At 49.1% G+C, this 15,126-nt stretch overlaps 1 protein-coding gene across 1 annotated transcript in view; it reads left to right on the forward strand.

The window, feature by feature from the left end:
* LOC106488103 (collagen alpha-1(VII) chain-like) overlaps positions 1–15,126 on the forward strand; it is a 141,256-nt gene that overhangs the window by 23,919 nt on the left and 102,211 nt on the right. The window contains exons 5-17 of the mRNA XM_067317553.1: positions 294–387; positions 1,458–1,631; positions 2,639–2,796; positions 3,782–3,911; positions 5,413–5,529; positions 6,122–6,277; positions 6,824–6,940; positions 9,551–9,697; positions 10,879–10,998; positions 12,089–12,247; positions 13,499–13,627; positions 14,227–14,376; positions 14,755–14,892. Coding sequence (XP_067173654.1) covers positions 294–387; positions 1,458–1,631; positions 2,639–2,796; positions 3,782–3,911; positions 5,413–5,529; positions 6,122–6,277; positions 6,824–6,940; positions 9,551–9,697; positions 10,879–10,998; positions 12,089–12,247; positions 13,499–13,627; positions 14,227–14,376; positions 14,755–14,892 — 1,789 coding nt within the window. The remainder of the gene's footprint in view (positions 1–293; positions 388–1,457; positions 1,632–2,638; positions 2,797–3,781; positions 3,912–5,412; positions 5,530–6,121; positions 6,278–6,823; positions 6,941–9,550; positions 9,698–10,878; positions 10,999–12,088; positions 12,248–13,498; positions 13,628–14,226; positions 14,377–14,754; positions 14,893–15,126) is intronic.

Here is a 15,126-nt window from a genome sequence, read left to right on the forward strand (position 1 = left end):
AGAGTTGAGACACAGTAGGGCAGGAGGAGATGTGCAGAGGAGAAGCTGCCATGAACTGTAGATTTTATGCTCTGGTTCCTTCTCAGCTCATGCTCTCCAAATCCACCTGACAGCCAAGCGTGCTTTTAATTTTGAGTGGGGTACCTGAGAGGTGCAGGTTATCGAAAGATTTGTTTTCAAGTGCTCATCCTTTTAGAGGGATGAGCCATAGGTGTGAAAATACTGCAGTTGTCTCTGTAAACTCCTCATGTTGTGCTCTTTCATTGTCTGCATCTAACTCCAATTCTTTGCAGATAGTTATTTTGATCACGGACGGGAAATCTGGCGATTCATTTGAAGATGAAGCCCTCGTCCTGCAGAATGGTGGGGTGACAGTGTTTGCTGTAGGTATGTACAGACAACCAAGGTAGCTTGAGCATTGCTACCAAATACTTTGTGTGCACCAACATAAAAGTTATGTGCCAGGAAAGACTCTAGATGCACAACAGCGTCCACCTCTAAATGCTGTGCACAACCCCAAGCTTAGGCGCTAGCAACTATTGCACATAGAGGGAAATTGCATCTGTGCTATGCTGGGATGTTTTTTGTTGTTGTCGAGAGCTGATTTATTCAGTGAAAATCTGCAGTTTTGCTTCTGTCAAAACTACTTATGAATTCAGAAGGAGTTCAATAAATAGTTCCATAAAAGTCAAAATGTTTTGATGTGACATTTTCAAAAGTGGAATGTTTTTACTTTTGAAGGTTTCTGTTAATGGGGTTTGAAGACCAACTTTAGCAATGTTAAAAATGTCCTTCAGAATAATTCCATGGGCAAAAAAAAAAAAAGCCCCCAAAAGCTAGATACAGTCATTTACTACAAGTCAAACCTAGCACTTACCAAAGGAGTTCAGGGGAGAAGAAGGTGCAGGGAAAGTGAGGAGATGCCATTATGGAGAGTGAACGAGTCCTTTTACACCAATGCAAGATGAAACTTAGGGGTGATTTTGTTTTTTCTTTTTTTGTCAAAATCGAAAAACCCAACAATTTTCACATAATTCTCAACAGCCTCCCAAGGACCCATTCTCTGCTCACTCCATCAGAAATGCAGAAAGGTTTCTGTATCCAACAGGAAGGACAAGGCCAAATCCTGCCCTGCTCCCTCTCGCTCCCAACCCCAAGCAACCCATTCACAGCCGAATCTCCTGGGGCAATTTCTAGCATGCCTCTGGAGAAAACCTTGACCTTTTTTATCTGAGGCAAGATGTTTCATTAGCTCCACCACTGCTTGTTTAGCTTGCGTCTTCATTCCTTGTTTCATCCTTTACCTTGGGCAGCATGACTGCAAAGCTGGTGTAAAACATGAAAACCCTCAGAGCTCCAGAGGCCAGCACATCTCTCCCGCTTGCTCTTGACAATGTCTGGCCTATGCCAGTGATGGTCTCTGATGCTCCTCTTTTCCTCATCTTGTCTTTGTCTAGGAATTAAGGATGCTGATAAGAATGAACTGAACAAAATAGCTTCTGAGCCTACTGAAGAGCATGTGCTTTATGTTGACGATTTCCACCTGCTCCACAATGTGGCCCCCAAACTCTCTCGAAGGCTCTGTTTCACTGCCTCAGAGCCACCACGGCCCATCAAGCAGACTGCGCAAGGTGCGTCAGGACTCTCCCTTTATCCTGCTTTCCACCTGCTTGAACCATCTCCTTCTCTGTTCCTGGAAGTGCCAGCCATACCATGGAGATGGACCTCCCGTGTCCCCTGTGTTCATTACAAGGGACCTTTTTGGAGTGGATGGCCCTACAGGATCAGTCAGCTCATGAAGTACCGGTTGCTTGGGGCAGTAGTCCTGCATATGTTGCTTGTGTCTGTGTCTCCATGGTTCATCTGGTGATGCAGGATCCTGAAGCTCTCACTGCCCATTCAGACAAGGGGCAGGAGTTGCACACCAGGACACAGTTCTGCCTCTCGGTGGCTCTCACGATGGGGCTGTCATAGTGAGCTCTGGCAGCACAGCTCAGGCTCTCAAGAAGGACTTTCTTCCTTGCAGGGAGCAGCCAAAGAGATCTCCAAAGTGACCTAGGTGTCTCTCCAAAGAGATACAGATGTTGCAGTGAACCTGCAGGTGGTGGCAATGAATTCCTGCCCCCCTTTTGGCACACAAATTTATGAGAAGATGAGTTAAAAGCTGGGGGCAGAGCTTGGAAGAATGTCATCCATTGGCATGAGCCCTAAGTCCCCAGAGGGTCTGTTTTGCTTTCTTTGTTTTTCTGTAGCACTTCAGAGCTTCCTGTGACTTTTTCATCCAGGGCTTAAGCTTTGTGTCAGAATCATTTCTGGTGGCAGTGAAGAGGAAGGTAGAAAGGAACTGATGCCCTTTGCATTAAGCAGGTATTCGGAAGGAAAATGTTGCCAGAACTAGTTTTGTTTTTCCTTCTTGTGCTGTCCAGCAGTTTACCAAAAGAAAATCTGTTTGGGCGGCTCTGGTCTGGAAGCAGATCCCAGCTGCTTGTTCCCTCTCAGGCTAAGCGAGGGACATTTATACCCAAGGCTTTATGTGCAATGAATACGGCGATCTCATTAAAGAAAGGTTTGCACATATCCAGCACTGGCTTGATCACCAGTGTCATGAATCAAAAACCTTTCCTTTCTCTTCTTGCAGCTGAGATCATCGGTCCCCAGGATTTGCTTGTCAGTGAACACAGCCACAGCTCGCTGAGGCTAACGTGGATGCCGGCTACAGGGAAAGTGACTGGGTACCGTGTCCACCTGCATCCTTTGCTGCCTACAGGGCAACTGGTTTCGGAGGACCAGCGGCAGGTAGAGTTGCATTCCTGATCCCCAGTGTTTGAAGGGTTGAGCTGTGCTGGTCCCAGTGCTGCTGGCTAGTCCTCTGCTGGAGGCTGCTGCTGCCACAGCCAAAGTCAGGAGGTGGCACCATGTCCCTCAGCCATCCCACTCACAGCCCAGTGGATTGGTGTAAATTGCTGAAGCTGCTTGCTGTGACCTGGAGTGGTGGGCAGAGGTATACAGTGTGCTATTGGAGTGATAAAGCTGCTGGAGAAAAGGAGCAGGCAGAAAAGGAGAATATTTTAGACTAGCTGTCACAGCCTTCATTGCTCAGGGTCAGCTTTGTCACTGCATAAAGTCTAAAAGCAAGATTGCAGGATAGAAGATTTTGACCTAAAGTTTTGATTTCTAATAATAGAACAAAGCTATGAAAGCATTAAGATTGAGATTATTAACTGTATTAATTATTAAGATTGTATTTAACAGGAATGATCATCCTTGCCTGTTTCAGAATCTCATAGGAACATAGTGAAAACACAGAAGTGACATCTCCACCTCTCTTTTCCTTGGGTTAAGTTGGAATCTCCTTCTATTAGCTTAAAACAAGCTTTCTTTATCTAAGATGGCTGCTTTTCCTCCATTTTCTCTAAGGTGGAGCTTGGGGAACCCCTTCACTCCTTTTCCAAACTCTTGTTTTCACGGGGCCTTTTCTGGGCTCTCCCATGAAACACGCCCTTGACACTGTCCTGTGCAGCACAACCCCTCTCCAACCTGTCTGCACCTGAACCCGGGCACAAGCACTGAGGAGCCCTGAAGAGTCACTGCCATGTCCAGTGCGAACACGGGAATCATTCGAGCATTGCAATGTGCTGGGTTAGTGCCTTTTAAGAGGCCGCTGCTACTCGTGGAAGTTAACTTGCATCAGAGAAGTGTGGTGCTCCTAACCTGTTGCAAACATGATGGTTGTCTACTGTCTTGGAGGTGACATAATGTCCTTTGTCCATGTATGTGACAGATTGTGGTGGATGGTGACAAAGGCACTGTGCTGGTGACTGATCTCAAACCCAACACCAAGTACGTCTTCACGGTGCAGGCTGTCTATGCAGATGCTCTTGGGGGGTTGACAACTGTCAAGGGTAAAACAAGTGAGTATCTGTTCTGCAGTCATCCCTGCATGTTCCTTGTCTATGCGGGCCCGGAAGGACTCCAGCCCTGAAACCATAACATGCAGGGAACCAGGGATGGTGGGGGAAGGAGGACCATCTCCTGTCCAGATGTCCACGGTGCATTATGTGTGAGCGGATGCAGAGTGAGGCTGTGTAGGGATGCTGTAGGTTGGGGAGTGTGTGTGCAGCACAGTGTGTGTGTGTGTGTGTGTGTGTGGTACCTGGAAGTACAGGATGGAGCTTGCTGAATAACTCCTGTCATCTGATTTAATAAACAACAGGATTTATGAATTCTGGCTAGGGTTCAGCTAACGTAACTCCAGTGTACCTAGAATGAAAGAAGCTCTTGGAGACAGTAATTTTATAAACATAGACATGAAGTTTGTGGATAGATTTATATTCTAAATGCCTTGTTTTGGAAATGGATGGTCCAAAAGTTTTGGGCTTGCAGTGGGGCTTCATTTCACTCAAGGAGAACATCAAGCTTGTATGACGAGGGCCAATAGGAAATGCCCCAAATAGTGATCTCTGATCCTGTGGAATGAGCCGGATCTTCTCGGGTTGCAATGTGCTATGCCAAATTTCTTTGCTGTCACATCACTACCTATAATGACAAGGTTCTTGGAAACAAAGGGCCAACTTTGCTCTAGACTAAACCCCAGAATCCAAGACCTGTTGACACTAGGTCTGATGTGGTGGTTGGAGCAGGTTTAGATCCAGAAGTTTCTACACTGCTGTTGTTTGAGGTGCACTGATTCTGCTGCTCTATTTTGCATGAAGCACCAAGTCTGCTTTGCCTGAGGGGTTTTGAAGAGAATTGTTCCTTTCTTCCTTTTTTTTTGTTTCTTTTTTTCCCTGTGATGTCTAAATTGTTTGTCTTCTTGAAGGAAGATCTCAGACAGGATGAATAAATAAAGAGCCTCAATGAGGTTGACTCATATGTACTTGCCAAGAATAAGATGGAATGTCTTTATGGGTGGAAATAAAATCATTTGATCTCTTCTCTTAATATCCCCAACATGAAGCCAGAGGCAGAAGCTATAAATCTGTCTGCCATGGCTGGCTGGATCAAAATGGACTCCCCTTTGTGAGAGTTGCATCCATAGGCGCAAGTAGCATTTGATTCATGTGTCCTTGTGCAGCTTTGCTCAGTCTGCCTGAAAATGCAGCAGAGTTTTCTCTGTTTGCAGGGCAATGCCTTATGGGTAGATATTTCACGGTTCCCAGCGCCATTCAAAGAGAAAGTCAACAAGCACTCTGCCAAGGGGAGGTTTTAGCTCATTTTTCAAGGCGGGCAAGGGTGTCACAGACAGGAAGATTGTTCTTGAGGATACGGCTGAGAGAACACGTGCTTGGAGGCCAGTTTCTGCTCACCGTTGTGTCGTTTTGTCCATAAAGCAAGATTTTCCAAGGATCTTTGTTGTGGCCCATTAATACAGCATTGTCCCATAAATTTCTGCATCATTTTTGTACCCCAAAGCACCTATCCCTCCAGTCACTAATTTCCGTGTGATAGAAGAAGGACTTTTTAGCTTGAAGGTGGCTTGGACACCTCCCCTGGGCAAGTTGGAAGGCTACAAGATCTACATCCCTAGAGGTGAGTCGAGATTTTATTAAGTTTTCTTAGAGTTTTCTTTAAAATGAGCAGTGCCCTGTGAACAGGAAAGGTGACATTTTGTCTAAGGCCCGACGGCATCATTGCAGTACAGCGCTCCTGGCATTACCTTGGAACAAGGCCAGGTTAGGCTCTTCCAGACAGTGTGGTTCCTCCAGTAGAGAGTAGGGGCATCATTTGAAGGACTTTCTTTTGAAGGACGAGATGAGGATGATGCCATGGATGTCTTGTACCCATTTTCACTGTTACATCCAGATCTACTCTGGATGTTGTTCATATTCAAGTGCTTAGGTGTGGACATGAGGTGAGTTCAAGCGTTTGATATGGTCCACACACTCCTCCTGGTGATCTGTAAGGCTGGGGACTGTGTGGACATGTCAAATCTAAGCTACAGCATGAGTCTCAGCAAAAGCACGTGAGTTGGGAGTCTTCAACCACTTCAACCATGCATTCAAACCAGCTGCTGTGCATGCTCTTCACCATGTTGTGACAACATCACCATGAGGCTAGGCCTTAGGCACTGGGAAGGCAATAGCACTGTGCTTCGCTGTCACTCTCCTCCTTGGTTTTGCAGCCAACAGACCAGGAATGACCTACGAGCAGGTTCTGCGGGGTGACGCCACTTCCCACGTGCTGGATAACTTGCAGGAGGATAGAGAGTATAGCATCAGCATCTACGCAGTGTACCCTCAGGGACCGAGCCAGCCCATGTCTGCCGTGGGAAGAACATGTAAGAGGTTTGACTCGTCAGCTGGTATTATTGCACTGAGCGATGTATTCACACCCTTTGCTACTGATAATCACCCCGCAATTGGCAGTGCCATTTGGGGTTACCAGATAACTCATTCAGAACTTGTGCTTCATGGAGAACTGGGGCAGATTGCAGTGGCCAAAAGTTTTCTGCCGCCTGAGAGCCTACCCGTGTGTTTTCCATAAGAAACCTTCCCCCATCGGCTGCCTACTCTTCCTTCCCTGCCTGCCCCACATGCTGCCTGCCTTTCTCACCCCTCACGTTCAGGCCTCAGACCTCAATATCTCGAGGCGTTGGTCTTGGAAAGCAACAGTCACAGATTTGTGCATTTTCTCCACTGCTGTTGGGGCAGACAGCTGTCTTATACAAGATGCCTTCAGCCTGCCAGGCAGTGCAGGAGCCCTTAGAAATCCCTCTCCCGCTGACGGATGGGCTGGAGGAACAGAGCTATAGGGACAGTAGCCAGCAAAGTCATCAGATGGCAAACAGGTGTGCTGAAAGGTTTGTTCCCTGTCTTCCTTCCAGTGAAACTCCTGCCTGTGAAAAGCATCTTGCTGCAGAACGAGACGACCGACACGCTCCAGACCAGGTGGAGTTCAGTCCGGGGAGCGACTGGCTACAGGCTCACCTGGATGTCAGCAGGTAGAGTTCCAGGAAGCAGAGAGGAGTACGTGCGTTGATAGCAAGAGAGCTGAGGAGAAGAGCAGTGAGGCCCCCAGGTGCTGGATGCATTGATTTCTTCTGAGACACCAGCATATCCAGCAAGAAGCTGGAGGGAGCCAAGCTTCTTGGCTCCACGAGTGGTGGAGTTTTCTCCACATGGGGATAAGTTAGCAGCCTGCAACAGAGAGTCGTACCATGGAGCTTTGTGGGTTAGCTCTGCAAAAATACCCCCTCTTGCTCTGCACAGATTGGGCCATCCTATAGCCAGCCTTATTAGCATGGGCTTAGTGCCAGCTTTACTGGACCTGAGTAGCTCAGGAAAGGGTTAATAGCTGGAGTGCAGATAGGAAAGTACTCTGTGCAGAGCAGCATATCCCACAGCTTCCACATAACTGGGGTTACCGCTTGTCAGGGGAGCTGAGTAACAGATAATGGAGTGTAATGGTTGATTTTGTCAATGCAGCTGCAAGACCTGACTTTGAAATCCAGCATCCCATAATGCATCTAAATTCTCAATCAAGTTTTGATGTTGGTAGACAGATCTGCATTTTGCAGCTGGAGCTTTTCCTTTGCCCTTAACCCAAACACATTTTCATTGCTGGTGTGGGGGAGCGGAAGTTAGAAATTCAGGTTTGATGGCATATTTTGGCCTTGGGAGATGGATGTTTCTGTGGTTCAAAGACAAGACGGGATGTCAGGACACCTGGGCTCCATCACAGACTTTGAATAAATAGCACACACTCCTCTGACTTAGCTCCCTTGGTTATAAAATAGAGACATCTCCCACCAGGGGAAGTGGGAGGTTAGCTGGAGAACAGGTCTGAAGGTCACCAGAAGGGAAAAATCTTTATGGGGATGATATAACACTGGTTTTATTGCTTTGTAATGAACCAGTAATGAATGGTTCTCAAAAAAAAAAAAAAAAAAAATCAAGATACACCCCAGACTCAGCTGTTTACCCAGGCCTTGTCCTATATCCCAGCTTGAAAGCGAGCACACAAGCGCTCAGCTTGTGATGTCTTTGGGGCAAGGACAGCACATAGGGACACCCCTTCTCAAGGGGACGGCACGTGACGTCCTCAGCCGAGGGAGCCTGCAGCACAGGTAGCAAGCAGGAGCAGCCCGTAACCTCCTCTTTGGGTTTGTTCTTTCAGAGCAGCTGTTTCACTCAGTACTGCCTCACCCCAAATACGGGGGGTGGCAAAAGCTCCAGGGGCTGCTCACCCTTACTGCCCGGCCCCGCACACTGCTGTGGTCGGGGCTTCGTCGGGGCTTGGTTGAGTGTGCAGGCTGCGGAGTCCTGCTCCCAGGAACCAGCCTGTTTCCCAGGACGGGGCCAGAGATTGAGATGAGTGTCTGTGCGTGACACAGTCTTGCTGCATAACAGTAAGTCACGGTATTTCTCTTCGGCCGGCTTTCCCTGGTGCCTGGCTCCGTGGTGAAGAGAAAGGGGGGGCTTTCATGCATCCACCCCATGCTGTTATGCACAGATTATAATGACTTCTTGGCCTTTTCTCCCTGCATACAAGGGTTTTGAGGAGGAAAAACCCCATGTTATGTCCGTCCCCGGGCAGCCATCCCAGGGACTGGAGGAGGTTGATTTTTCTTCTCTGACTTCTAGGACAGAGAATAGATAAAAATAAATGAGCGGCTGATGTGGAGAGAAGGTCCATGTGTGGGGCGGGAGAGGGGGATGGGGCGCAGAGTGCTGGTGGAGCTGAAGATGGGGACATGGCACCCTCTAGTGACCAAACTGCGAATGGCAGCATCCCCCCCCTCAAGCCCCAGGCCTGCTGCAGCCTGCACCTCTGCACCTCCTCTGCCCCTCTGCAAAACAGGGTTCGATCCCCAGGGTTTAGGTATTAACCTTCTCCAGCCATGCATCCCTCTGGGGCACTGCTGGAAGGTATAGATGAGCAGCTGATAGTTTAGAGCGGAGATACAAAGAAAGGATTAACCCTGAGAAAATGTCTTGTATAGCATCGATCGGCTCCCATGTCCTAAAGGGAAGGCAAGGGCTGGGCAGCACAGCTCAGGCACTGAGTCACACAGGGCAGAATATGGACCGTCTTATGGGACTGCTTGCAATACCCACATGCAACTGTTTGTGTGTTGTTGACTCCATTCATTTTCTTTGTCCTGCAAAGTCCTGAGATGCCTTGGTCTGTTGGTAATCGCTGAGGTCTGCTTGAGAAGCTGAGTGTAATTTCTGGCTGTATAGAAACCAGCATCTCAGCCACAATTTGCACATAGTGCACTAGCATCCCTGTGGTCCTTGCCTCAAGGACCTTACGGGCACATACACAAGCCAGGAGGAAGACATGCTATTTAATCTCATTTAACCAAGGTGGAATGGAGGCAGAGAGACCTGTGGAGGCAAGAATCCAGCCCTGCCACCCGAGTACATTTATAACATCCTTCCTCTTCTCATTTCTCCCAAGACCAGGTTGTATGTCTGGATGATGAGTTCAAAGTTATAGCTGTTGCTGTGTAGTCTTTGGTTGGTCATTCGTGTAATCGCACACATCCCAGGCAGATGGCCCTTCTTAGCCTGAACCAAGGGAGCTCAGCCATCATTTCCTTTTGCAGAGGGCAGCGTCCAGGATGTGAACCTCAGCAACACCTACAGCTACTACATGATCCAGGGGTTGCAGCCTGGCACAGAATACACTGTCACCATCAACCCCATCTTTGGAGATACTGAGGGGCCAGTGGTGAGCAGAAAAGCAACCACTGGTAAGTGCCCTGCAGCAGGGATGAGAGAGGAGGAACCAGCCCAGAGGACACAGCCCAGGGATGAGGCTGTGCCAGGTCCATGAAGAAAGATCTGAGGGGCTGGAGGAAGGGCTGGAGCTGCAGGTAGGGTCCAGGTGTGGAGAGGCGTAGAAGTTAGGGTGACAGAAGGGGCCTCAGACTGGAGAGAAATCCATTGGCAACATGGATAACCAGGCTATGTGAAGAAGGTAAGCTGGCTGAGATCTCTGGGCAAAGGACAGGGTGAGGAGTAGAGTCAATGTAAGCTGATGGGAAAGCTGGGAGGGGCTGCTCTTCTAAGTTTGGGGCTAGCACTAAGAAGGCCAAAGGGGTAGGTTTAAGGCTCTCAGGGGTTTCTTAGCTTGGATTAAGATTGAGGGTAACCTGGTGAACAGAAGAATCTGATGAAGTTGGGTTACTCTGGCATTGGAATGTTCTTTCAGTAGTTTCCCCAAAGTCCTTTTCTCTCCGTATGACCAGGCACCTGTTTGGAGCTTGCTATGTCTCCCGTATGGGGCTCCTACTTCTGTTTGCTTTGCAGCCATGTCCTGCTTTAGAGTGGAAATGCCACACCAAGGGACAGGGAGCTGCTCCCCAGTACAGACACAGCCACAGAGATCAGAAACACGTGGACACTTTGGGAAGGGCTCTATTAGTAGTGCTGGAGAGGCACCAAATGCTGTGTGGAGGAAGAGGATATTCTGGTGGAGAAAGTCACCATAATGTGAGGCATCCTACCGGGGAAGTGTGGCTTCACGTCCAGGTCAGGAGGCAGAGAAATTGTCAGTCCTTCCACTTCTCTTTGCCTTAGTCTCCACTGGGGAAAGGCTAGTTGTTTTTGTCTCCTCTGTGGGATCTGTGGAAGTGACAGGACTGTCCCGGACCTAGCACCGTTGCACCAAATAACTCTTGCTGGGCACAGCAGTGCCCTGGGGCCCCAGCCAAGATCACAGCTGGCTTGCGGTCAACAGGTGGATAGCAGAAATCCCTTTGCTTGCTGTTATTTACAAACCTGTCTCTCTGTTCTCAGAGCTGGTGTCATTTGTAGTCAACACCCTGTCTATCATCTGGCACAGATACCAGTCTGAGTCATCACAGCTTTTTAGGGCCAGTTAGAAGCTGCTGGGACCTTGATGCAACTTGGCAACTCTGTTTTCTCACAGTGGCATCGAGCACTGTCCGGATGCTGAAAGTGAGTGAGATATCCATCAACGGTGCTCTGGTCTCCTGGGACTCCGTGGCTGGGGCCACGGGGTACAGAGTGGCTTGGGGTCCTACACCAGGTGAGAACCCGCTCTCCTCCAGCCTGCATCACCCACACCTCCCCCTGTAGCACAGGAAGATAAGGCACTGGAAATGTCAGGTGATTGTAGACGTAAGGACAGCTCCAGCATATTAACTGGCTGAGCAGCCTGTCCCACAACTTCAGGGCATGAACTGAACCCAGAAATTACTCCTGGACCTGACTCAGTGCCGGCAGGCAGGGTCCCTACAGCAAGTACCTTCAGACTGACCCCAATGCTAGGCATATCCCAGTCAGTGCAAGAGTCCTACATCACCTTGCCCCAGTCCTCAGTAAAGAGGTGAGGATGAGCCAGCACAAGGGCTTTGCGTCTCCCTAGAGATGCTGAGAAGGGTCAGAGCACATTTTGGAGCAGCCCCTGGGCTGCACTAAGTTATAGGGGGTCTGACAAGGCCCCAGATGTGAGAGCTACAGAGGTGTCCCCTTGCCCCACAGTATGCTCCTCTCCCTTCTGCAGGTGTGGGAAGAAAATAGCTAGGAACTATGTTTTAGGAAGTGGGGCAGAGCCCTCAGCATGGCTCCCCAGCTCCTGTCTGGCTGCCCATCCCCAGATCCTGCTCAGTGAGGGGCTGAATGCAGCCACAGCACAGAGGGGGGAGAGAGACTGTGCAGAAACCCGTAACCGTTGTGACACAACCTAGGGCATGTGTCCTGCAGGGTGACGCTACGGAGGGGATCAGACCCTTCAGCTCCTCTTCATGCCCTAGTCCTCAGGCTCACTGGATGTGTTGCTGTTATTAGCATGAGTATTAGTGGAAAACCAGTGGGAAACCAGCTACATTTGGTCAGTTACCTTAGGGTACCTAGTTGCACTTCTTTCTAAGTAGTGCTTCCTCTCGGCTGGTTTGGTTCCTTTAGTCATTCGAATTACCTAACAAACAACCACAGGAAAACTCTCTCTGGCCCAAACACACACATGGACGTGCACACACATGTCCTAGAACAGAGCTTCAGCCAGGTTGGAGATGGACTGCAGGGTGAACATGTGTCTTTCCCAGTATGCAACAGCGCTGCTTTCCAGGCTCCTCAGTCTTCATCCCTTTCTGTTTTATTTTCTCTGTCTCCCAAAGAATTCTTTGGCAAAGACCGTCCTCGGCAGCTGGCCCTCAACAAGTCAATCACAGCCTACCAGCTCCGAAACTTGGCCCATGATACTGAGTATGTGATTTCCCTCTATGTGCTCTTTGGCTCAGTGGAAGGACCAGGGATCACAACCTCAGTCCGGACATGTGAGTATGAGCAGAGCATTCAAGTAGCTACCATGGAGTGTCATCCTTTCATGGCTGGTTCAACACTGTATATCCTTATAAAGGCCATGCACCAGGCATCCTGCACCCCTCTCCTGTCATGCTAACCTTGCATCGGTGGCATCTAGTGGTCCCTTGCCCTGCTGACTTGTGCCTGGTGAGTGAGCTCTGGGCTTTCTGCCTGGGAGTCTTCAGATGCAAACTGGAGTCAGCATGCTCTGCAGTGGATCAGCTCATGTGCAGTGGATGTGGGCAGAGCTTCAAATAAGAACTGCCCGATCTGCACTCACCGGGCTTCTGGGCAGCCTGAAATCTAGACAAATGGCCAAAGTCTTCTACACTGTCAAAAAGTCCAGCTGGAAAAGAGGAGAGAACAGGAAAAACTCTGCTGCAGGGAACCATAGGGAGATTCAGGGAGAAGAACATCCTAATATGGTCCCTCCTGCCAGCTGTTGCCCGGTGATGAGTGTCTCTCCTGATGTGCCACAGTGCTGTCACCTCCTGCCTCAAAGCAGGGGGGATTCCAGAGGTCTGTGCTGAGAGATCAGGTTGCTTGGACAAAAGGCAGCAGAGACAAATCCTTCCTCTGAGATAGGGAAAGACGGTGGTCTAGCCAGTGGCCGGAGCTTGTCCCTCCATGGCAAACCGTTGTACACCCATGTCAGTGTCGGTGCAGCTTCAGGAGGAAACATAGCAATGCTGAACATGGTGATCAGAAAGCAGAAGTGAGACTTGTACAGTACCAGATGCATCCTCAGAGAGGTTTAAAGGTGGCAGAAGGTGACTAGCCACACTGGAATTTAGTAAGGAGATAACGGACTGATCCGTGTGAAGAGCAGGCACAGGTGAACACTGATGTTCAGCACCCATGGGAGCTCTGGGTGGATGTTTCACCCTAAAGATAGTGTGAGGACACATGGCTCCAGATCTCATGACTCCCTGTGTCCCAGAACTGCTTGCCCTGGGCTCTCAGAGTTGCTCCTACCTTGAGCTAGAGCATAAAACACTCCTTGGTGTTAAGGGAGGTAGGATGCACACACTTGGCACTCCCGGGGGCCCAGCCCTCAAGCAGTGCAAACCAGCATCTGCCTAGATGAGGACGATGTGACACAGGGCATAAGCAGAGATATGACTTCTGAACCTTTGCCAGGACTTTGTCCTTGTTACACTGCCCACAGGGAGCCCTGATGGGCAGTAGTCAGGGCACTGTTTAATGCTGTCCTCACTTTGCAGCTCCTCTGGGCTACGTCTCCAATTTCAGGGTGGCGTCCTACACCAGCACAAGCCTGTCTCTGGCATGGAGTGCCACGGCAGCTGCCACCAAATTCAAAGTCACCTGGAACCCTGTGGGAGCAGGCAAAGGTGAGCAGAGAAGGAGTGCACATGCATGTTCCAGGCACAGACCTGTGTCTGTGGTCAAGGCCATGGGAGGTACCTTTCCAAACTCCTGGTCTACTGCTGTGCATTATAAGGATGCCTTGCTCCATCCATGCTACTTCTGTCACATAATTAGTGAATTGTAAGTGTATATAAATGCAATCCATAGGACCAGAAGGATATGGGTAGCACCTTGCAGTGCTTGTATGGACTGGCTGAACTGCAAGGAGAACATTGCCTGGGTATTCACCAAATGCTGGTGGTGTAACACTTCCCAGCTGAGGGCTCCAATGTGCAAAATGGAAGCTCACAAACTGTGGCAGGTCCCACCATCCTGACAGTCCCCACGACTACTGACCCCAGTACCTGGAACAGGAAGGATATCCCACTGTTAAGAAACGTAGGCCAGCATGCAACCATTGGTTTTAGTTTCTTCCCTCCTTGTATTCATGCTTTTGTGTTTATGAAGATAATCCCCAAAGCTCTGAAAGAGCAGTATAGCAAGGAATGGGTATTTCTCTTGGAGGAGATGCCACCAGCTTCATTGGTGAGCTACCAGTTCTGAAGTATTCTCTCCTTTATAGAAAAGCAAGTTGCCAAGACTCAGTACCTGGGCAACAGAGTGCTGGCATATCAGATTGACCACTTGCTGCCTGACACCCTGTATAAAGTCAGCATTCAGGCTGTCTTCAGCAAGACTGAGGGGCCGGAGGTGACCCTGACTCACCGCACAGGTATGTCCTAGTGGAAAGACCTCCTTAGTGTTTGATCATCAAGGCTGGAATCATGGACCTGTGCGTTGCACCGGAGACCCTGCTGGCTGTGCTACATGAGTAGCCACCATAGCTGGTAGCAATAGTCCCTGGCTGGTCCCTGGTGGTGCTGCTGAGAGCATAGACGTAGACACATCCCACTGGCATGTTAACCAGCCTGGACACACATAGGCAACTCCGGATGTACTAACGCACTGCCCAGTCCTATTTATCTGCAGTGGTCTCAGGAAGGTAGGCTCTGAAGCCTATGAGCTTCAGAACTAGACTCAGAGCTATGAACTTGGCACTGTGTAACTTGGGCTGTTACTTCTGACTTCTCATTCCAGTTGATTTTTGCAGCATCTCTTGCAGACTCCAACCCCATCCAGACTGTTCGAGATCTGAGGATTATTGACACTGGCATAAATAGTTTGAAGGTGTCTTGGAGGAGGCTTCCTGGTGTAACTCACTATAAGATATCCTGGGTCCCATTCAGCGGTAAGCGTTCTGCTCTTTTAGTCATGTATGATATGAGGACAGAGTACAAAGATACCCATAAAATAGGAGATTAGTGCAAGTCATCTCTTTTCCCACAGGTGATTGGGGTAGATGGGGACTGTAATTTGAGAAATTCCATGGACATGTCAAAAGGGACAGGTTTAACCCCTGAAAATTAACCAGGTTTTAATCTGTAACAAAGGCATCAGTCATTTTTAGTCATAGTTGGGATCT

Source organism: Apteryx mantelli, chromosome 1 (assembly GCF_036417845.1).
Source record: "Apteryx mantelli isolate bAptMan1 chromosome 1, bAptMan1.hap1, whole genome shotgun sequence".
Lineage (NCBI taxonomy): Eukaryota > Metazoa > Chordata > Aves > Apterygiformes > Apterygidae > Apteryx > Apteryx mantelli.